The sequence below is a fragment of the Sapajus apella genome, unplaced genomic scaffold, assembly GCF_009761245.1.
Source record: "Sapajus apella isolate SASKATOON/1434 unplaced genomic scaffold, GSC_monkey_1.0 scaffold22, whole genome shotgun sequence".
In the NCBI taxonomy this organism is placed as follows: Eukaryota; Metazoa; Chordata; class Mammalia; order Primates; family Cebidae; genus Sapajus; species Sapajus apella.
In genome coordinates, this window is record NW_022436962.1 from 20,833,429 (window position 1) to 20,856,403 (window position 22,975).

The 22,975-nt window shown below is 37.8% G+C and overlaps 1 protein-coding gene and 1 pseudogene across 2 annotated transcripts; both read left to right on the forward strand.

Moving 5' to 3' along the window:
- The first annotated feature begins 7,906 nt into the window (after positions 1 to 7,906).
- On the forward strand, positions 7,907 to 8,305 carry LOC116558615 (ribosomal biogenesis factor-like). The gene has a single exon (XM_032288612.1). It carries the CDS (start codon positions 7,940 to 7,942, stop codon positions 8,246 to 8,248), a length of 309 nt encoding a protein of 102 aa, XP_032144503.1. The 5' UTR covers positions 7,907 to 7,939; the 3' UTR covers positions 8,249 to 8,305.
- Positions 8,306 to 9,541: 1,236 nt separating this feature from the next.
- LOC116559084 lies at positions 9,542 to 10,119 on the forward strand (annotated as a pseudogene). Its single transcript, XR_004272292.1, has one exon. The product of XR_004272292.1 is annotated as a mitotic-spindle organizing protein 2B pseudogene (transcript).
- The last annotated feature ends 12,856 nt before the right edge of the window (positions 10,120 to 22,975 follow it).

Below are 22,975 nucleotides of genomic sequence, written 5' to 3' on the forward strand. Positions count from 1 at the left end.
CTGTCTATTATGGACATTTTATATAAATGAAATCACACAGTAAGTGGCCTTTTGGGTCTAGCTTCTTTCACTTATATTTTCAAGACTCATATATCTTCGTATATTTTCAAGATTCGTCCATATTGTAACATGAATCAGTATTTTGCTCACTTTTATGGCCAAATAACATTCCATTATAGGGATATACCACTATTTGTTTCTCCATTCATCGTTTGAGGAACATCTGGGTTGTTTCCACTTCATAGCCATTTTGAATAATGCTGTTATCAACAATTTGTATACAAGTTTTTATATGTTTTCACTTTTCTGGGATATTTGTCTAGGAGTGAAATTACTGAGGCCTATGAGAAGTCTATGTTTAAGATTTTAAGAAACTACCAGACTATTTATTATGGCATCTTTACTATTTTACATTCCCACTAGCAATGTATGTGGGTTCCAATTTTTTCACATCCTCACCAACACTTCTTATTTTCCTTTTTTCAAAAAAGATTTCAGCCATTCTTGTGGTATGAAGTGGTATCTCATTGTGACATTAACGTACATTTCCCTAATGACTAACAATGTTAAGTACTTTTTCATATGCTCATTGGCCATTTGTGTAACTCATTGGGCCATTTGGGTATCTCATTGTGACATTATTGTACATTTCCCTAATGACTAACAATATTAAGCATCTTTTCATATGCTTACTGACCATTTGTGTATCTTCTTTGGAGAAATATCTGTTTAAATCTGTTGTCCATTTTTTAATTGCCTGTTTGTCTTTTTGTTGTTGGGTTGTAAGAAATCTTTATATATTCTGGGTATCAAAACTTTATTAGGTATATGATTTACAAATATTTTCTCCCATTCTGTAGGATGTTTTTCACTTTCTTGGTATTGTCTGTTGATGCACAATCATTTTCATTCTAGAGGAAGTCCAATATACATACTTTTTCTTTGATTGCTTGTGCTTTTGGCGTCATATCTAAGAAACAGTTGCCTATTCCAAGTCATGAAGATTTATACTTATGTTTTCTTCTGGGTTTTATAGTTTTAGCTTACATTTAAGTTTTTGATACATTCAGAGTTAATTTTTGGATATGATACGAAGTAGGGATTCAAGTTTATTCTTTTGCAAATGAATATCCCGTTGTCCCAACACAATTTGGTGCAGACTATTCTCTTCCCATTGAGTGATTGTGGCATCCTTATTGAAAACCAGTTGGCCATAGATGTATGGGTTAATTTCTGGACCTGTGGTTTTATTCCATTGATCTATATTTCTATTCTTTTGCAAGTACGACACTGTCTTTATCACTGTAGGGTTACACAAGTTTCAAATCAGGAAGTGTGAGTCCTCCAACTTTGTTCTTCCTTTTCAAGATCATTTTGGCTATTCTGGGACTCTTGCAGATTTTAAATTATTGACAGGTATTGCATTGAATGTGTAAATCAATTTGGGAGTATTGTTTATAATAGTAACAATAGTAAGTCTTTCAATCGGAAGCATAGAATATTAGTCCACTTATTTGGATCTTTAATTCCTTTCAATGTCTTACAGTTTTCAGTTTACTACTCTTACATTTCTTTGGTTAACTTTATTTCTAATTCTTCTATTCTGTTTGATTCTATTGTATATCATTGTCAACTTTTTATTTTGGAGCATTACAAGGTTACAGAAGAGTTAAAGGAATAAATAGTACAATGGAGTTGCATATATACCTTACCCTTTACTTTTATTCACCAAGGTTAACATTTTCACAAATTTATTATCTCTCTTCCTCAGTTTCCCTTTCTACTTTCTTCTTTCTTGAAAAAATATTTCTACATATCAAGAACCTAATTTATATGTGAACATTCTGAACAATGCCCTTTATGTTATTTGAGGACTGCTAATTTTATATATCTTTTCCCACAAAATCCATTGAACCCATGGCAGCATTTACATGACGACAAATACTGGATTTGGGAGAAAATTCTATTATCTGAATGTTTGCTCACATAACATCTACATCAGCATGATGGAAAATAGCTAATAATTGGCCAGATGTTTAGCTTTTCATTTGATTGGTTACTTTCAAATTATTTTCTACCCCAGCCCACCTGAGGGTTACAACACACCCCATCAGTTAGAATAATTCTCAAGGGGGGAGGAAACTGTTCAGCTCTAGGTGAAGGGAGGAGGTTGGAAAATGTCCCTCAGGTGACTCTGATATGTCCCTCTAGGGGACCATCCCGTGGCAAAGACTAAGTAGAAATGAGGCGTTTTATGAGTGAGATGTTTCAGTGGCATCACATTGAAAATGACATCATCAATTATGGTATTTAAGCCCTCCATTTTCAAAGATGGAAAGTCTAGACTGATTTTAAGGGCAGGTTCACATGGGCAGACTGAGATAGAAGCAAGATAAGACCGACTGAGGAGAACTGATCAACTTTGATGATTGCGTGAGAATATTGACACAAAACAGCTACCTTCACTATATTTCTACATAATCAATTTGGGGGTGGATGAGGAAGTGTCTGTGGAAACAATAAACCATTTTAGTCTTTTCTTTCTTTTAACTTCTCAGTGAATTCATTCAACATGCATTTTTGGGGCAGCTATTTTCTATACAGTCTGATACCTGCTTCTGCAACTTTACATTGTATAGCCCTCAGAGTTGCCAGTTACTTGGGAATTAAAGAACCTTGAATTACTTTTAAAAAGTAGTCCAATAAATTCATTTTAGCCTTAGGAATATGAAACTAAAGCCGGTGTTACATTTGATAAGTAAATTTCCCTCATGATACCTTTTTAAAAAGCCATGCCATAAGTAATACTTCACTTTGCTATTCTGTATGTTTGTATAAATATATATTACATACATATATCTACATGCTCATGGTATGCAGACATACACAGTTTAATTACATCAAACCAAAGATTAATGTCCAGAATTAGGTGACTAATATACCACATAAGCTTGATCATTTAATTGATATCAAATGTTCAAACATAAAATACAAGAACTCTTACCCACACTTGAATATATAATTTACCTAGACAATTAAAAAGATGGAATCACAGAAGTATAATGTCCTTATAACTCTGTTCCCTTTACCTTGATTAATTATTTTGTTCCTGACCATGCCTTGGAAGAAGTTCCAATTTTTTAGGTCACACTACATATACCTCCAAAGAAGAAGGTCTTTCTTGTTTCCTGTGACTCAGAAAAAAAAAAAAAAACATGGGCAGAGCCATATCTATGAGGTGCAAAAGGACTGTCAATTAACTACAGAAGTGACCTTGATAACTTCGGATTGCAAAATCCATGGGCAAGTTCTTGTGATAGGCACAATTCTATCATATACCCAATTATAAGGCAAGAGATGTTCCAAAAATTATTCCTCAGAAAAGAGTGGGGTCACCTTATAACTTTCTTATATCCAAAGGCTTTACTCTCAACTTCTTCATTTTCAAAAGTAGCAACTCATTTGGGGAACAAAAATTGAATAGCCCTAAATCACCAGTTAGTATTGTTGATAGAAATGGCTTAAGAAGAAACAAATATTAAGAAATATAACACAGGTTAGTACTTATTCTAAGAGTACAATTACAAGTATTGGCTGCCGTTATAATCAAATCTTAAAGATCACTTTAAAACAACACCATGAAGAGTCATGCTGTGAAGAACGCAAATGTGCCTTTTCGATGAATAGAAAACCAAAAGCTATCCAAATATAATATGAATAGACATCATGGCTTGGGATAATATTTTTAGTGCCACACCATATATAAATGTAAAGGTGTTATATCTCAAACAGCTAAGTAGAAAGTGCAAGGAAACCCACTGTAAAACTCTGATAACAAATGAGGCTCGGTGGTGATAAACACACTGATGTCAAAGATGTAAGGAAAGAATTTGAATAAGACTGGCATGAAGTGTGAGAGTGAACAAAGCATTGTCAAATATCAGTTATACAATTTACTTTAGAGATTCATATCTATTATATAGAATATATGATATATATGATTTTACATATCATATGATATATAACTCATATATATGAATCTCTAAAGTAACTTATATAATAGTATTATATAAGTTACTTTAACATGTAATTTACATTAATCTCTAAATTATATAATAGATATTTGGCTATTTTAAATGTATCTCAAAATTATTTATTCAAACTCGGTAATTATTTTTTAAATCTTAACAATCAAACAAGTCTTAACAATGTTTTAAGTCATTGCAATCAGAAGACAATGTGTTGGTCATTTGAAATTTTGATATTTATAACGTGAAATGTCCCTGGAGTAAGGTAGCCAGATTTAGCACATAAAATACAGATTGCCTGGTTAAATTTGAATTTCAGATAGATAATGACTATTTTTTAGTACAAGGATGTCTCATGCAATATATGGGACATACACTAAAAAAAAATCAGTTATTTATTCAAATTTAACAAAGTGTTTTTTTATTTCATCTGGCAACACTTTCCTGGGAAGAATTAACATTTTACTCTTTTATGTTTAAAAGGAACGAGTGGGGGAAACTGTTAATAGGGTTTTCAGTATGCGGATTTTCGAGACAGATTTATTTTCTTGATTCTCAGACATTGAAAAATGGGAGCAATCCCAGCCCATCATGTTGACTCAGTGCTACTAAATCCTGTCCAAAATAACCCCTTTCTCTGTTTTCCTGTTTTCTTTCTCTCCCACAGCTGATAGATCTATTTTTTACTTTCACTCTATAGAGCTATTTCAGACAGAAATTGCATGAAGGATGCCATATCAAACAGAGCAACGTTGTGCAGGATGCCGGAAAGAACCATTTGGGGGGCTTCACATTACTCTAATGACGGGAAATATTCAGTTCATCAGGGAAACATTCCTCTAAGGTGTATTCCAGAGACATATTAAAAAATCATAAAATTGGAAATTCTTCTTATCATCTTACCAGCCTTCAAAAAAAGGTTTTTAAAAAAGGGTAACACGTAGGACCCGGTGTTATTTCTGCATGACATTAGCGCCCATTACTGTTCTGCATACATTATAAACATTACACAAGGGTCATCATGAACCCTGCAGTGCAAATTTTCATAAGGCGATTTATTCCTACCTAGTGGGCACTTAAACCTCCTTTGTGTATAGGAGCAAAGTGTGTTCCAGCAATAAATAGCAGAGGAAGCACTATCGTGTCTCTCCTTTTCCCCAACCGGTGCAGATCTTGGTGGATAGACTAATTCTTTTCCTCTTTTTAACCATCAAACGCATGCTCCAGCACTACTATAAAAGTCACACTACTAGAGATAGTCTGTTATTGGTTAACTAGACAAAGCCCAACAGGTCGGGTGACCTATTTTTGCTTTTTGACAGTGCAAGTCAAAGTACTTAACTTCAATCACGATCTCATTTACAAACCCCCCAAAATAAAAAGCATGACAGTGAACACTAATATGATGGTAATTTCATATTGTTTCTGCTTATGAATTTGTCTTTCCCTTATTAATCATCCAATAAAGTACTGACACTGCAGAATCCTGACGTGGCTCAACAAACCATGTACTAAGGACAGTAGCACCCTAAAGGAAGAGGCTACAGCCAAACTGGAGAAGCGCAAAGCTTTTATTAACACCAGAGGCCCATTAGAGTGCTCTCTGTTCACCTTCAGTGGAGCAATAAATGAAGAGAGCTCCACCGGAGAGGACTCCTACTGTCTTTGTGCTGGTAATGCACAGCCAAGCTGTAGTCATGTTGTAACGCTTGTAAGAAACAGATGTTCCTTCCTTGACAAATCTCCTTTCTTGATTTATTATTCATTTGCTCAAATCACAATGGAAAGTCTTTGGCCCATTAATTAAATTCCAAGCAAAATAAAATTTGCAGCAGAACTCATTACTGGTAAATGACTTTGACACTTCATCAGATTTGAAGGTAAAATAGGCGACTTTAGGAAGGTAAAGGTGGAGGAAGCCTAGGCCTTTTCTGCAACCACTGCAAGATGATAAAGATTGTGATGAAATTTTTATGTTAAGTACTGATCTTGGAAAGTTCAATTTTCTCCTCCTTATCTGCCCCCACCGCATCTCTATCCCCACCGTGATCTACTTTCTGACTTCCTTTAAAGGAAGCCCTGAAGGAGACATTTAGATTTCAAATATGTTTGTGTATGTACGTATTATATCTTGTTCTAAACACCAAAGCACATATTTGTTTTCAGTATGCAGAGAAGCTTGGCACATTGTGTATTTGATGTATTACCTTTTGAATAAAGGTCCAAGGGAAATCTAATAAACACGAACTGCAGCATGATAAAGGAATTAAAACTAGAACTTGGAGAATGGAACAAAGGGAGTTTTGACATCCTAATCCAAACATCCAGAAATATTATCTAAAGTGAAGCAAAAATGTGAGATTTTCAAGCTATGCATGACTTAACCAAATCACGAACAACCCAAAGGGGGAAGATAAATGCTTTCAGCAGAAAGGCAGAACTCATGGTTTTCTTCAAAAATAGAATACATCAGAATTTTGAAAATGTGAGACACACAACTAGGTTATACAACAAAGTTTGCATGGAAAGTGGAATTCTATTTCTGTTTATGTAATGCCAGTTTTGACTGTGTGTCTTATTAATGAAATCTATCTTATCCCAATGATTCAAATACACTTTCCACATGGAATTGTGTGTTGTGATACTTCTCTCCTGCAGTTATTTATATACTAAAGGAGTCAAAGACTAAGGGTTTTTTCCTCCATTTTTTAGAGGATGTTGCACCTTGAATCTAGGCAAGTTGTCAGCAAATACCGTATCAAAAATGCCTGTGCCATCCACTTAAAGCAAACGTCTTATATGAGGCATATGAGAAAATATAAAAAGATGAATGAAAAATGGTGGCAAACTTGAAACAAAATATAAAGATATTTTCATCAGTTCAAGGATCGGGTTATAATACCCAGGTGTTTAAAATTAAGATGAAATGAGGTTGATACCAGACGTGGTAAGTTTTTCAATGAACATCAAAGTCGTGGGTTAACAGTATTTAGTAAGTAAGCCTCAGTAACATCCTCAAAATGTAGACACCTTTAATTAAAGATTTGTGATAATTCAGTAAGAGTTAGTGCTGAATTCTTTTGTACCATGTCAGACTGTGTTTGTCACACAAATGAGGTGGCTCCAAGGGAGAAGAGTAATGTTAACATATTTAGGAAAATTGTGTATTTTATCTAAAAAGATTGGTAAGATGTTTATATTTTATTTATAATTTTATAAATTTATAATTTATTTTTATCAGAAATTTGGGCAGACTGACAAAGCTTCCATTTGCAAAGAAAAAATATATATCTCATATATACTTAAAAAGAGCAGTTTCATTTGCAGTGAACTATTTTTCAACAGGACAAACTGCCCTGCCTCAGCTGTCTCAATTGGGCTCTCTGTCTTCAGTTTCATCCTTTATGCTTGTTTGGAAAAATAAAAATACAAGAAATAAAGAAACTCGAGGGGAACACATCACAATGAAAGATTTAGAAAAAAGACTCCTGCAAACCACAGAGCCAAAGAAAGTCAAGATCACATGTTATGAAGTTGAAAGAAGGGTGGAGTCTAGTTATTGATCCCGCTGAGACTGTTGCCTTTGTTCTGGCCAAATGAAGGATCTTTTTGACCTAATGCTAGATAATACAGGACTTTACAAAGAAGAAGGAAGTTTTATAAATTGTGAGTCTAAGCCATATTTTTAATTTAACAAACATACCAGAGGCTTTCTATCAAATAGGTAACAGCCTTCAAAGTAGTCACCTTAGGTGCCAGATGGCGTCACCTGGAGCTTAAGAAGCTGCACTAGAGACAAGGTTTTACCATGATAGCGAGGCTGGTCTCAAACCCCTGAGCTGAAGCAATCCACCTCCCAAAGTGCTGGTGTTGCAGGAGCAGCTGCAAGAAACAGAGCCCTCAAACACCAAATGACAATGGCCAAAAACAAATTAAGAGGGCCGAAGTCCAGGAATGTATTTCACATAGCCAGCCAAAAAAACTTTAAGGCTAAAAACAAAGCAAAACCAGTTACCACTAATCTTAAGAAGATAAACATTATGAATGAAGAAAAAATTAACAGAGTAAATAAAGCTTTTGTAGATGTACAAAAGGAACTTGCACATTTCTCAAAAGGCCTTTCACTTGAACCTCTGCAGAAAGAACTGATTCCTCAGCAGCGTCATGAAAGCAAACCAGTTAATGTTGATGAAGCTACAAAATTAATGGCTCAGTTGTAAAACAGTAGTGATTCCCCACAAAGACCAATAAATTAAATGTTTTATACAAAAAAAAAACAACAAAACAAAAAACAAACAAACAAAAAAAACAAAGTAGTCACCTTAGTTGATGACCCACTTACTCTAATGGCACTGTCACTGCTAAAAAAAATTCCTACGACTCTGTATGAAATGCCTTGAGAATCAGTGCCACTTATTTAGAGTCACATTTCTTTTTAGATCATTGATGATATTATACCACTATTAAATTATCCATCCAATTTTACTTCTACATGACATTTGCCTAATTCCAAAAAACAAGCCCATCCTCAAAAAAGTATATCAATTTGCCACTAATCAGGACATTCTCAGGTTCTCAAGGTTATTTCAAAAAGGGAGTTATAAAATGTTGTTTGGACAAGGCTGCATTAATGGAATTTATGTGTATTTTTCCAAGGTGACAACTTGGAAGGGGGTACCACTCATTTGAATGAATTAGTTCTAGCTTATTAGCTAAAATGTCATATTATGGTCATACAGATGCTCTAGAGAGTAAAGAGAGTGGTATGCAGAGATCTCTGTTCCCTTATATATTTTTTTTATCATACTAATAGTTCTGAAAGTGGAGGCATGAATGTAATAATGTCCCAGACCCCTACAACATCTGTTCTTTACCTTAAAATAAAAATAAGTTTTTAAAGCTTTAAAGATGCATATCTATTCTTTAAACACCACGAATAAAAGTATTCAGAGAATATACTCTATTTATTCTGCTTAAATGAAACAGTAGGTATTTATCACCTAAATTACTATGAAAAAAAGATTAGTCTTGGGGCAACTGACAAGAAAAGATATAAAGACAAAGATGACTCTACAAAATGGAATAAAAATTGAAGGATATCAGGAGCTAAAGATTAGTAAAAGAAATAACAAGACCTCTCAGGGAAAATTAATTGAACAAAAATGTACTTTAAAAAAAAAGGCTAGGTGCAGTGTCTCACACCTATAATCCCAGCACATTGGGAGGCCAAGGCAGAAGGATCATTTGAGGCCAGGAGTTGGAGATCAGTTTGGGAAACATAGTGAAACTCCTGTCTCTTCAAAATTAAAAATTAAAAAACTAGCCAGGTTTGGTGGCATACACCTGTAGTCCCAGCTGGTTGAGAGGTTGAGGCGGGAGGATTGCATGAGTCCAGGAGTCTGAGGCTGCAGTGAGCTATGATCATGCCACTGCACTCCAGCCTGGACAACAGAGTGAGACTTCATCTCTGAAAAATAAATAAATAAATAAATAAGTTTTTAAAAAATTAAAAGATGCAAGGCGCAGGGCCAGGGCCGGGGTCGGCAGCCCCGCCGCCGTGGCTGGAGGCGGCCCGGCAGAAGCTGGCGCTGCGGCGGAAGAAGGTGCTGAGCGCCGAGGAGATGGAGCTTTACGAACTGGCGCAGGCAGCGGGCAGCGCCATCGACCCCGATGTGTTTAAGATCCTGGTGGACCTGCTGAAGCTGAACGTGGCCCCCCTCGCCATCTTCCAGATGCTCAAGTCCATGTGTGCCGGGCAGAGGCTGGCGAGCGAGCCCCAGGACCCTGCGGCCGTGTCTCTGCCCACGTCGAGCATGCCTGAGACCCGAGGGAGACACAAAGGCAGCACTGCCCTCAGGGGAGCGCTGGCCCTGGCAGAACGCAGCAGCCGCGAAGGATCCAGCCAGAGGATGCCGCGCCAGCCCAGCGCTACCAGGCTGCCCAAGGGGGGCGGGCCTGTGAAGAGCCCTACACGTGGCAACACCTAGGATGGGGCACAGACTTACCATACCACTGTCCCCAGCAAAGGCTATGTGTTATCTCCTTCAGTTGATAATAAACCTTTCTGAGATTTAAAAAAAAAAAAAAAAAATTAAAAGGAGGAGGAGGAAGAGGCAATGGCAGTGGATTTTTTCTTCAGTGGTTGGTAAAGGAGGAAGAGGTCACAAACGTCAAATATAAGAAAAAGGAGAGAAAAACTACACCTGTTGTTCCACCCAGTAGATGAAGAACTGAAAAACTAAGTGTTGGGAACCATGGTCAGCACTTGGGTAATGGGATCATTCATACCCCAAACTTCAGCATCAGGCAATATGCCCAAGTAACAAACTTACACATGTACCCCACCCCCAAAATAAAATAAAAATTGAGAAAAAAAGAAAAACACTGTCAAGATTTGGTGGCCTATTCATAGTTCAGTGTTACCATAGCAGACGTTTTGGCTGAATGAATTAGTTACTTAAAACAGTGGGCTTCAGGCTGCCATTCAAAGTCCTACTTTCTAATTTCTTCCCATGATTTTAGACTCTACCTTGAACTTCACAGGGCCTCCTTGGAAACAAACACTCATTTAGTAGGAGATTGTATGAGTCAGGTATATGGATCATTACAAATCCATGCAATTTACAGCAAAAGCAGTTTCAAAGGGTAATTCAAAGGATTCTATGTCCATTAGGGGGATAGTTAACAAGCTTTTAAGAACAGCAGATTAATCTATGCCTGTATGATAATAAACATATTTGTATAAATAACATACTGTGAGAGTTCAGGTACTTGTTTGGAGAAAAAACCCAAAAGACTAATAAAGTCTATGTATTGTATGCTCCCTTATCATGCAAAATAAAATACTAAAATTAGGAAACACCAAATATTATCCAAGTGGAATTCTTTTAAGTTATTGAAAGAAAAAAATAAAGATCTATGCAAATTCTTAGGGAATACTACTATAACTGCTTGATCCCAACCTCTAGAATAAAATAGAATTTGAGATCTGTGCATTTTCAATATGCCAAAGCCACATATCATAGTGGCCTACATTCTAGACTCATTGCTATATGTCTTCTCAACAGTATACCCTCACAGTCAGATGGTCAGTTTCTTCTCTGTCCTTGCAGCCTGGACTCAATGAGTATCAGCTCACTGTAAATAATTTCATGTTGAGATGTCAAGTGAGAGAGTTCCACTGTGACCCTGATGAGTGGCAAAGTAGCAAAAAGCATCCAAGAAAACCCAAAGAAGCTCAGCACTGCAGGAGGAGAAGGAAAAGGCGTGCAGACCCCGCTGTCTTGCCACTGCAGTCCTCTTTATGGTGTCTTTCTCTCTCTCTCTCAGAAGGTCTTCAGTTCAAAATATAGAAGAAGAATATGTTGGATGTTTACTGTCTAGTCATGAAGCACTTCTTTATTTTCCTCTCCCTAATGTATTTTCACTCTCATTGCCACATATCTTTGATTAGATCAATATACATAACATCCAACATGAGCAGGAAGGGAAGAGAGCACTGGCCCCTGGAATGTAATGGACGGAAGCCAGGGTCACAGACTGACCAGGCTTCTCAGTAACCAGCCTTCCACACAGAGTTGGCTGTCACTGGGAATTTTTTAAATGGCTATTAGAATCAGAATATCAAGACTTGAGTCCCAAGACTGATCCTGATTAGCTTTGAAACCTCAGGCAAGTAAGTCACTGATCTCTCTGAGACCCAGTCTCCTCATCTAGAAAGTATCAAGTTTATAATCCTGAATCCTTCTCAATCTAACATTCTAGATGTTGTGCATTATTTTGAATTGATTTCAGTTCTTATTTCAGACTCTGAGCTATACACTTAGGAATGAGAAATTTCACAGCATTATAATTACAGCTACTCATGAGTATTATGTATGAGCTCTGGGAAAGAAGGTTTTCTGTATGTATATGTTACTCTTTCCAGCAATCCTTAATCTTTCTTTGAAGATATTCAAAGATACTAAAGAGCTTCTCCAAAGTCACATAACTGTTAAGAGGCTGAGCTGAGACTGAAACCCAACACTTTAACACTTTTTCCATTACACTACAGTGCCTTCTCCATGATCTCAAATAAGGCATCTCTTAGAAACCCACAGGAGCATTTTGGCAAGGACAAAAAGTTGAAGATGAAAACATATTCTGACCAATAAAGGTGAAAAGTTAGCACTAGTAATTACATAAACACACACATCCCCTTGCACAAATAACTGTGGAAACTCTTTTTAGTTAGAACATAGAGAGAGAAGATTTCCTCCCTAACATTGAAATATGTCCCAAGGGAGGATTTAAACATAGCTCAAATCAGTACAGAATACTGATTGTTCATTTATCTGGTTAAAGAAACATTTAACCAAACGTTTGTCTTAAGCAACATAAGGCCACATCCTAACACTTGGATGATGTCTTAAGCATCTCCCAAGTGTCAAGTTTGAGGAAGGGCCCTGAGGATACACAGCCTCTACTTTTGGAGAGCAAGCAAATCCTGGACTGTGGCTGACATGATTTGGCTCTGTGTCCCCACCCAAATCTCACCTTGAATTGTAATAATCCCCGTGTGTCACAGGAGGGACCCTATGGGAGGTAATTGAACTATGGGGGCACATTTTTCCCATGCTGTTCTCATGACAGTGAATAAGTCTCATGAGATCTGATGGTTTCATAAAGGGAAGTTCCCCTGCACATGCCCTCTTGCCTGTTGCCATGTAAGACATGTCTTTGCTCTTCCTTCGTCCTCTGCCATGATTGTAGGCCTTCCCAGCCATGTGGAACTGTGAGCCCACTAAACCTTTTTCCTTTATAAATTACTCAGTCTCAGGTACGTCTTTATTAGCAGTGTGAGAACAGACTAATACAATGCACACAGTGGGGGGTACAGAGAAGTATGAAGGAGGATTTCCAAACCAGCCTGGATATTAGGAAAGACTCAAGATAATATGCTACAAAAACTGAATCTTGAAGACTCAGTATGTGTTATCCAGAGGACATGACATGGGGTAGTGGAGAGGAACAGAAAAATGAGAAAAGGTTTCTCAGGCAGAGGAAACCACATGTTCAAGGTGGCAAGAAGGTCCATGGAAAGGACTCTGCCTAGATTATAAATTGCATATATATAGAAGCATCGTTGGTGATGAGGCTAGAGAAAAGGGAATGGACCAGATTAAGAAAGTCTGTAGCATCTTAGTTAAAAGATTTAACTCTGTCCTTAAGGCAACTGGAACTCTGAAAGAATTTTAAGACAAAGAGTAGTGTAATGAAGTTTTTGTATAGAAAGCTTACCATGGCAGAGGCATGAAGGACCTGCCAGAAGAAGACAAGGTACAAGACCAAGCTGAAACAGGGATCAAGAAGACATGACTGAAACCCTCAAAAATGATATTCAGAGTTGAACCACACAGAACAGAAACCCTGATAATGTTCCATAAGAAAGCTGTTGACAAAATGCTATAGGAGTGTGACCTGCAAAGCCATGCAAGGGTCTCATGCTCATAAGAGCCCTGAGCTTGGTGTATGCTCTGCTCTTGGCATTGTGTGTTTTGTAGGTGGAGTGTGATGGGACAATGGAGCATGAGCCTAAGCAGAGGAGGTACGCACAACATGTGTGTCTACTGTTTCTTGACATCTCATTTACGTATAGTGTTTGCAGTGCCCCATGAGCACAGAATTACAGTGGACTCATGATGTGTAGAAGTTCAAAGCAAATACAAGATCAGCGTGTTACATCTATGACTGAGTAAGCAAGGACGCTGACAGCCATGAGAGGTTTCCTTCTGGTTTTCATCTGAGCCAGAAATGCTTCAAACACAGAAGAAGAGAATAATATTCTAAGAAACATTAATGACTAGCAAACTCTATCATACCCTTACCTGAGTTACTTCTTTACACTCTACTTACGGTGAAAACAATGACATAGAGGAAAAGGGAATGACACGGCAACCCATAATTCCTTTTTTTTTAGTTTAGTGCTTCTTTACCTATCACCACTAAGCCAAAGGTAGGCTAGAAAGTGATAACAATATATTTGCATAAAAAGTGAAATGAAAACAGTTGTGTTTCTTTTGTGCAAAGTAAGAAGACATGTATGTTTGAGCTGTGAAATATAAAATATGTTATTTTGGTAATTCTGCATATGATTAAATGCTTTTATATTTGAATTTAAAGTTGGTATTGCACAACATAAGGATGAATGGTTGAATTGATGTTGATAATCAAAAATTTTTATTTTTCCTTACTTAGAATGACATTTAATAGCAAATAGCATCACGGCAAGTCAAGAGAGAGATCATGGAAGACAAGAACAAGTTTCATGTTTTGGTGCCTTCAATGTCACTTTTTTCTCTGCTTTGTGAAAAGGGGCCCTGCATTTTTATTTTGCACTGAGCCCTGCAAATTGTGTAACTAACCCTGGTTCTAGGTTTGCAGAGAGATTCATAGAGATGGTGTAAAACATGAACATTTCCAAGTGGAGGAAGAATGACTGTGAGTATTCATGTGTAGTCTGTGAACTGAAGCTGATCTCTAAAGTGTTTCATGATGAAATGTTAAGATATAGCAATTCAGAGCATTTAGAAAGATTATAGCAATTTGACAATAATTCTATGTCTGCTGAATCTAGTCTATTTTCAATTTTTATTGAAAAATAAAAACATTTGGACTTGTGTTTTTATAGGGACTTGGGGTGTCTAATTCATTTCCTAGCAATTCACTTTTTATTCCATCTTACAAAAATATCAGAGCATAACAGTTGGGAAATTAAAACAAACAAACCAACAAAAGCCTGCTCTTTCCTTACAGTTCATTCGAGAAGCCTAGATCTCTTCCTGCACTGTAGGTTGTATGCACTTTGTCCACAAGCTGCTTTTGCTTATAGACATATTATTCTGTTTTGGCAGGGATGTGATCATTTTTAGGACAGATGTTCAAACTCTTTCTAGAAACAACGACAAGGGATTTCTATTCTTGCACAACTACTTCTGGAAGAAACTGGCCTATAACAATTAAGAATGTTCCTGGTGAACTGCAACTTTCTCTCATGCTTTCTTTTCCTCCACAGTTTGTCTGCTCCCCAATCTGGGACTACAGAGGCCTCATCCTTTCCTGTCCTCCCATTCTACCTATTCAGCTTGTCTGTCCTCATTATGTGAAGGAAACATAGGAACCTTCGATTGTCTCCCTCTTTTGTCCTCCATCTGGATTTGCCAAGTCTGGTGGGTTTTCAAACTTGGCTACCTGTTACAATCACCTGGGGAGCTTTTTTTAAAAATTCCTAAACTTCACCTTCAGTTTTTTAATATTATTGCTCTGGGATAGGTCCCAGGGCACAGTGTTTTTTAAAAGTTCCTTTGGAGATTCTAATGGACACGCTCATCGAGGCCCTTGGAAAACTCACTGCTCATTTCCTCTGCAACTACATTTCTGCTGTAGCTCTGTTGTCAGCTACATAATTTGCAGGGCTCAGTGCAAAATATGAATAAAAATGCAGAGCATTAAAGATGACATTAAATGTACTGAAATATAAACCCTCTTGTTTCCTTCCATGGGCTCTCTCTTGACTTGTTTTGATGTTATTTGTTATTGAATGTCATTCTAAGTAAATTAAAATTAAAATGTTAATCATTGGTCTTTGGGCTGCAGATCATGAAAAACAGTTCAACAACAGACCAATTCATTCTATTCCTAATGAGGTAATACAGTTCACCTATGTCATTGGGGTTACTGGCCATTGCCTTTGCTTATACCCAATGGACCACTATCAGGAAAGAGTGCATGTCGCAGAGAAAGCTGTTCAACAGGACTGCCTGGGGGATGGTGACTCTGCTGCTTTCTAGTTGTGTGACCTTGGACAAGTTTCTTAGCCTCCATGTACATCAGTTTCCCCATCTGTAAAATGGAGGTACTAATAATACTTAGGATTCTTTAAAATATTTAATAAGCAAATACAGTCATATGCTGCATAATGACGTTTCAGTTAATGACAGAGCATATATACAATGGTGGTCCTAGGTGTGTAGTAAGCTGTATCATGCAGCTTTGCGTAAGCACAGTCTATGATGTTCAGACAATGAAATCATCTAACTATGCATTTCTCAAAGCCTATCCCCATCGTTATGTGATTCATGACTGTTTAAGTAAACTACTTTTATAACAGTGCTTGGTACACAGTTAGCATTATGTAAATGCCTGTTCAAATGATAATAAACCAGATTTTCTGCAGCACCTACTCGAGTATTCTTTAGGATGCCTATCCTCAGTTCTCTTTCTCTCTTTACGTAACTTAGTTCCATATTATATTGATAACCTTTGACATGAGCTGCCTTGTTTTCCATCTCTTTCAGTTAAATGTTTCTTTTTCATTTCACCCATTCTTCTCCTCTTTCCTGCCAGTCCCTGAGATCAATGGATCCTTGGTTCCTCTCCCAGGTAACCACCCTTACTCATGCATTAGTTTCCATCCCCTGTTCCAAAGCCTTGCTCCAAACGTCGTCCTCCTCTATCTTCTCTGTGGTTAGATTATTAGCCCTATTATAAAAACACACTCAGGTCTTCTTACTCAAATAAAACCCTTCTTTCATTCTGACTGCTGTTCAAATTCTCATTTCCCCTTCCTTTCATGGCCAAGCTGCTTTTGGTACTCTTGCTGGAAGTTTCTTTGTGAACGACTTTCCTAAACTTGTTAAACCTCTAAAGATCAGTTTTTTTAAAAAAGTCTAATACTTCTGCTCAAGAAGTCACTCAGAGCCGAGAGCAGTAGCTCACACCCTGTAATCCCAGTACTTTGGGAGGCCCAGGAGGGTAGATCACCTGAGGTCAGGAGTTCGAGACCAGCCTGGCCAATGTAGTGAAACCCTGTCTCTACTAAAAATACAAAAATTAGCTGGGTGTGGTTACACATCCCTATAATCCCAGCTACTTGGGAGTCTGAGGCAGAATTGCTTGAACCCAGGAGACAGAGACTGCAGTGAGCCGAAGTCGTACCATTGCACTCCAGCCTGAACAACAAAAGTGAAACTCCATCTAAAAATAAAGTCTCTCCTTCCTCGACTCTCATGATGCTCCACATTCTGCTTCTCACTTGCCTCTCTATTCCTTTACTGTCTAATTTACTGATGTATTTTTTTGGAGGAGGGGGAACACTCTAAGGTAGTGTTTCCTAAAGATCTGAGTTGAACTCTGATATTTTATCTTTATTCTCTCTCCCTTGATAGCCACATTCAATGTCTTGATTTATTTATGCAGATGAAATGGAATTCTCTTTCCATTTCAGCCTGTATTTTCAACTACCAATTGGACGTCACTACCTTACCCTCACAAAAACATTTCTGACTCTTGATGGATGAGACCCAATAACCACTTTTCTAAGCCTCCCATGTTTCCCAATTTTGTGAAATGCATCACCTTCCTGGTGGTAAAACAAACTTGAAACATCAGTGTTCGATAGTATGATGTCACTTTCCTCAGTTTTCTCTCCTTGCACCCCAGAATAAAGTCTATCAATTCTATCTCTACAATGTCTTTGACAATTGGTTTCTTATATCTGTTCTCACTTTCGAAAGCAGAATTTAAAACTGTGTTACCTCTTGGCAGAGCTTCTGCAATGTCTTTGACTCTGCCTCTGGTCTCCCTATGTCTAAGTCATCTTGGACAGTGCTTGCTACCACAGAGCTCTGATCATGTCACATTCCAAAAGCTTAAAAGGCTCCCTGTTACCTAAAAAGTAAGAATTAATTTCTTAACCCAGTATGTGAGGTCTTCTACAATCTAGTCTCAAATTACTTTCCAGTGCCCCAAGCTACAGCCAAACCCAGCTACTCAGTATTTCCCATACTTGCACTAACGTATCTTACTTCTGTGTTTTCTTGCTTCAGCACCCTCAACCAAACTCCATTTACCTGACTATGCTCAAATTCTACCTTTTCTTTTTCTTAGTGGTGGCTTGAGTGGGATTTAGAAACAAGGCCAGGGGCTTATCCCTCTGAATCAGGGCCATTTGGCAAATGCAGATGGAAAGGTAGACCTACTTACTTTAGGTCTCCATGATGACAACAGCATGGTGGTCTAGAGGGCCACTCAACCTGGATGAATGATTCGGTTAGTGCTCTAAAGAAGGTCACCAGCCCCCAGGCAGGGTGAATAATGACTAGATGCTGAGAATTCATCTGCAACATAAATCAGCGTAAAGTAACAACAACAGTATATGGATTGTTAAAAACTTTAAACACACACCTACATACAAGACTTGCAATTGCTAATGCTGTGATTTAATCAGTTAAATAACATAAAAGACATAGAAGAGTATTTAGGACTTCATGTCCAATGGATGCTGTTGTATTATGGGGATGGATAAACTGATAGCAGTAGAATGCCTGAGCTGTATCTTATTCCAGCTTTGTCCCTTCTTTCCAGAACTCCCTGACACATCATGTCTTCTTTTTCAGCCTCATTTATCTCATGCAGGGTTAGTCACGCAGCTCAAGAAGAAGCTCCACCCCAAAATATAGCTCTCCCTACCTCTTCTTCCCTGCACCCTTAGCCTTTGCCACAAGCCACCCCCATGGAAAGCTTATTACCAAGAACCTGATTCCTTTGGGGAAATAAATATGTACTCTGATTATACAATGCCTTTATTTTTCAGTTGATAACTAAGCTTGTCAAAGAGTTTAGTTTTACTTTAATAAGAACTTTTAAACTTTGCCAACTCAATGCCACCGAAATATTCCAGAGGTCAAGTATATGGAGCAATAGCACTAGAAATGGAAAAGGAAAAAAATTAAGATAAAATACAAATGGAGAAGAGAGAAAGCACAGAGCAAATTGTGAAAATTAGAACTTAAGCCATGTATAAAATTAATATTTTAGAGAAAAAGTATAAATTGAGGTTACTTTTGTATTGATTTATAGTGCACAGCACAGCTAGGCCCTTCTTCCTGCACTATTTATGCTCAGATATTACAAGGCAACAAAATGTGTTCTCCTAAGTAGAGAATGGATATTTAAGTCTCTTTGCTATAGGTCAGTTTCCTCTCTTTCAAAACACCAGATTACATCTGGTAGTTAGAACCATAAACCCTTGGGTTAAATTGCTTCTTATAAGTGGTTAATGATATAAGAATGTGATTTCCGCTAAAGCAAGAGAAGAGACAGAAATGCAGGGATAATTTGAAAATCCCAGAGCTGACTTCAGGTGTGACCGTGGAAAAGTCATGAAGCCTCTGGGCTCAAGTTTTTACACCACGGAATGATAACTTGGATTTTGATGAAAACCCTTTGAGCTGCTCTCGAAGTCAGCATATGACAAGATATTTTCCCAGCAGCCAAAACATTCTCTATACTAATGATGGCTTGGTTTTTTTTCAGAAAGATAGACACAAATATTAGAGATCAGTCAATGATTAAATGAAGTTTTCTGCTGCACGAAATAATGATACAAGTCTCTAGGACACACAAAAACTCTGTGTAATAATTCCATTAAGGTTTAATACTCAGAGACGACGAAGGCAAAGAAGTTTGAGCAGCATCAGAAACACATACACACAGTGGGCAGCAAACAGCCGTTTTACATTTAATTAGGCAAAGAAACTCCAGCTGAATGGGTTAAAAATTGCCATGATTTCACAGTAAGTGATTTTCTTAACCCCCAAGGGTTCAAATTACTTTGGCAGGAAAAGCAATTATGCAATTAATAGGGGAAAAATCTCCAGAGCTCTGTAATTTTCAAAGAGGTAAAGGTTCTGCGCTGGCCTGCAGGGGACAGCTGGGCTCTGAAGCTTTTTTCTTTTCCTTTCTTTCTTCTTTTTTTTTTTTTTTTCATTTTGACCACACCCGAAATAAAAACCAAGGATATTTTGAGGAGTAGGAAAGCACAACAGCTCAGATAATGTCTCTGCCAGTATATTCATGACAGCCTCATCAGAGTGGATGCCTGCAATCTGAAGATTAAATACCCATTTAGCAGCATCAGAGGAGAGTTTGGTTTTATAATGTATTGTCCTCTATTCCCCAGGAGGCTGCTTTGTTTGATAAAATGCTGAGTGTGGTGTAAAAATATCCCTCTCTCTGTAATTTGCACTCCTCTCCATTTAAAGCTATTCTTGCTGCAAACGAGAATTGAAAGCTGCTAAAATTAAGTGGTGTCAGTTCTCAATGACACTTTAATGATAGAGCGCTCAGCAAATGAGATGAGAATGAATTCCAGCATCTCTGCTAAAGATAGTAACCAGCCCCAAACACTATAATGTTCCAACTGGGCCACACTTCACCTGCTTCATTCATATTTAGTAGAACTGAAATAGAGAAACTATAATTTAAAATGGTCATAAAAAGAAAGGTGAAAATATCTGATGGCCATTGGTTCAAAGTAATTGAAGTTTGGGGTTGTAAGTCCAAGATATTCTCTCTGGCTTCTTTATCAGAATATTCTCCCAGATACGGGGCATTGCATTTCAAGAGAGTAAATATCTTGTTGACCAAGAAAGTCTCTGATTACGTGACTAAGAGGACGTGAGGCACTGATTTATTTCATCGAATGAGTAAATACTCATTCAGATTGTTGGCTTGACATTGTATTGGTGTGTTCTGACAGACTCAAGTGTATGAAGCGCTTTGTTACTCTCATGGTATCAATGTGGGAGAAGGACTATTCGCTTTTCACTATGATGGAGAAAAGAAGTTCTGGGGCAATAGCAGCAGCTTTCCTGAGTCTCCTCCTCCTACATAAGCCAACACCACACAAGAAGTGTTCTGAAGAAGATTAGAGTCCAATTGAATCACACTCCTAACCCAAATGTAGGTACAAAGTCACTAACATTTTCTCTCACAGGCATGCAACTCAATTCAATGATTAATTTCAGTATATGAGGCTACAAAGGCCACCCTAGGAAATTAAACATATACATTAAATAATTTAAAAACTAGACAACTGTATATTTCAAATCAATACACAAACATGTCTATACCAACAAGGCACAGAATAGATGGATAAATATGGGAGGAAAAGACCACTTTGTAACTGGCAAGGCCTTTGGTTAAGAATGGCTTCCTGGAGGAGGTGAACTGGGGGTGGTCCTGCAGGAAGTTAAAAACCTGAGTAGATAAAAAAGAATAAGAAAGGTGTCTGGCAAGGAAAGAAAGATGGAGCACAGAAATGGGAGGACTGTCCTAGCAAACACAGCACGAGCAGGAATGAGGGACAGGTTGACTATCTAAGTTGCATATTGCCTGAATCCCTTAATTTTCATCTAAAGAGTTTGAATGTGATCTGATTAGTAACAAGAAGTCACCATAGATCCCGGAGCACCTCATGAGTGCATTGTAAAAACTGAATGAGATAACATATGCAAAAGCAACCAGCGCCGTGGTGCCCAGTAGGTAATGCACAATAAATGTTAGTCTGTTGCAGTGTTATTTCTGAATAGGGCTGAGATATAATGAACAGTGATCTGTGCAAGATGAACCAGAGGCGGGGAGAACTGTGGCTGTTGCAGCAATCCAGCCACAGGGTGACAAGCATGCCTTACCACTGTGCATGCAGACCATATGTCACCAGGTTTCCAAAAAGCTGCCATCTGCCAACGTAGCAGTCCGATGGACCTCTGCCACCTATATGATGCTAGCCAGGGACCTTTTGGACAATGTATCCTACTGTAAAACGTAGTTCACACATGTTTCTTGAAATTACAGCATGGTTATAGAAACAGGCAGATGTGGCAAACAGGAAACTGAAGAAAATAGTGAGGCCTATTGATTATGCTAGGGCTTCATTAACAATCTAGAGAAAGCTGGAATTCCTTATGGCAAGGTGTGTAAGTGTTTGTAAAAAAAAAAATACTTCAGTGCTTTAAAATGAATGTTCATTTTGTAGCTGTATTAAAATGGAAAATATCAAAACGATTTTGTCTCTACAGCTCTTGAGAGCTTTAGTGGTCTGGCAACACAGCAAGGGGGACTGAAATCATGCTAGCCTCCTCTGAGCTTTCACCATCTTGGACATCCATCTATATCAGCTTGGCAAAGCTCAAAGAAGAGTTACAATGCATTGTGATTTTATGGTTGCTAAAGATACTAGCAATATGCTTGACACCAGCCTATGTGTCTATAATGTTTTAGTTTAAACAATATAGGTAAACAAAGTGGTTACAGGTTCTTTCCTTAACCTCAGGAAGTGAGGGACACCCAAGTGAATTGCTTCACTTTGTTGAATTGTCAATAGTTTGGGTTTATTTTATTTTATTTTATTTTTTAAGATGGAGTTTCACTCTGTTGCCCAGGCTGGAGTGCAGTGGCGCTATCTCAGCTCACTGCAGTCTCCGCCTCCTGGATTCCAGCGATTCTTCTGCCTCAGCCTCCTGAGTAGCTGGGATTAACAGGTATGTATTGCCATGCCCATCTAATTTTTGTATTCTTAGTAGAGACGGGGTTTCACCATGTTGGTCAGGCTGGTCTCGAACTCCTGACCTCAGGTGATCTCCCCACCTCGGCTTCCCAAAATGCTAGGATTATAGGCGTGAGCCACTGCACCCAGCCTGTTTGGGTTTACTTTGAACTCATGGCAATTTTTTACCAACTTCATGAAGATATAACGTATGTGCTATTAACTGTATTTTATATTTACATTAAGTGTGCAACTAAATGAGCTTTGACATTTGTATTTAACCCTGAAACCAAAACTACAATCAATAAAATGATTATTTTCTTCACTCCCAAAAGATTCCCGCTCACTCAAAGTTCATCCTTTCTTCCACAGCCTTGGGCAATTATGGGTCAATTTTCTGTCACTTTATATCAGCTTGCAATTTGTAGGAATATTATACACATGGAATCATGCAGCATATACACATTGTGTCTTGTGCCATTCATTCAGCATAGCAACTTTAAAATTCATCCATAGTGCTGCATGTGTCTGTGGTTCGTTCCTTCTATTGTGGCGTATATATGGATATGCCACATTTTGT

Coding starts and splice junctions, on each gene's coding strand:
- LOC116558615 (XM_032288612.1), top strand. CDS start 7,940: ATGACAATGGCCAAAAACAAATTAAGAGGGCCGAAGTCCAGGAATGTA.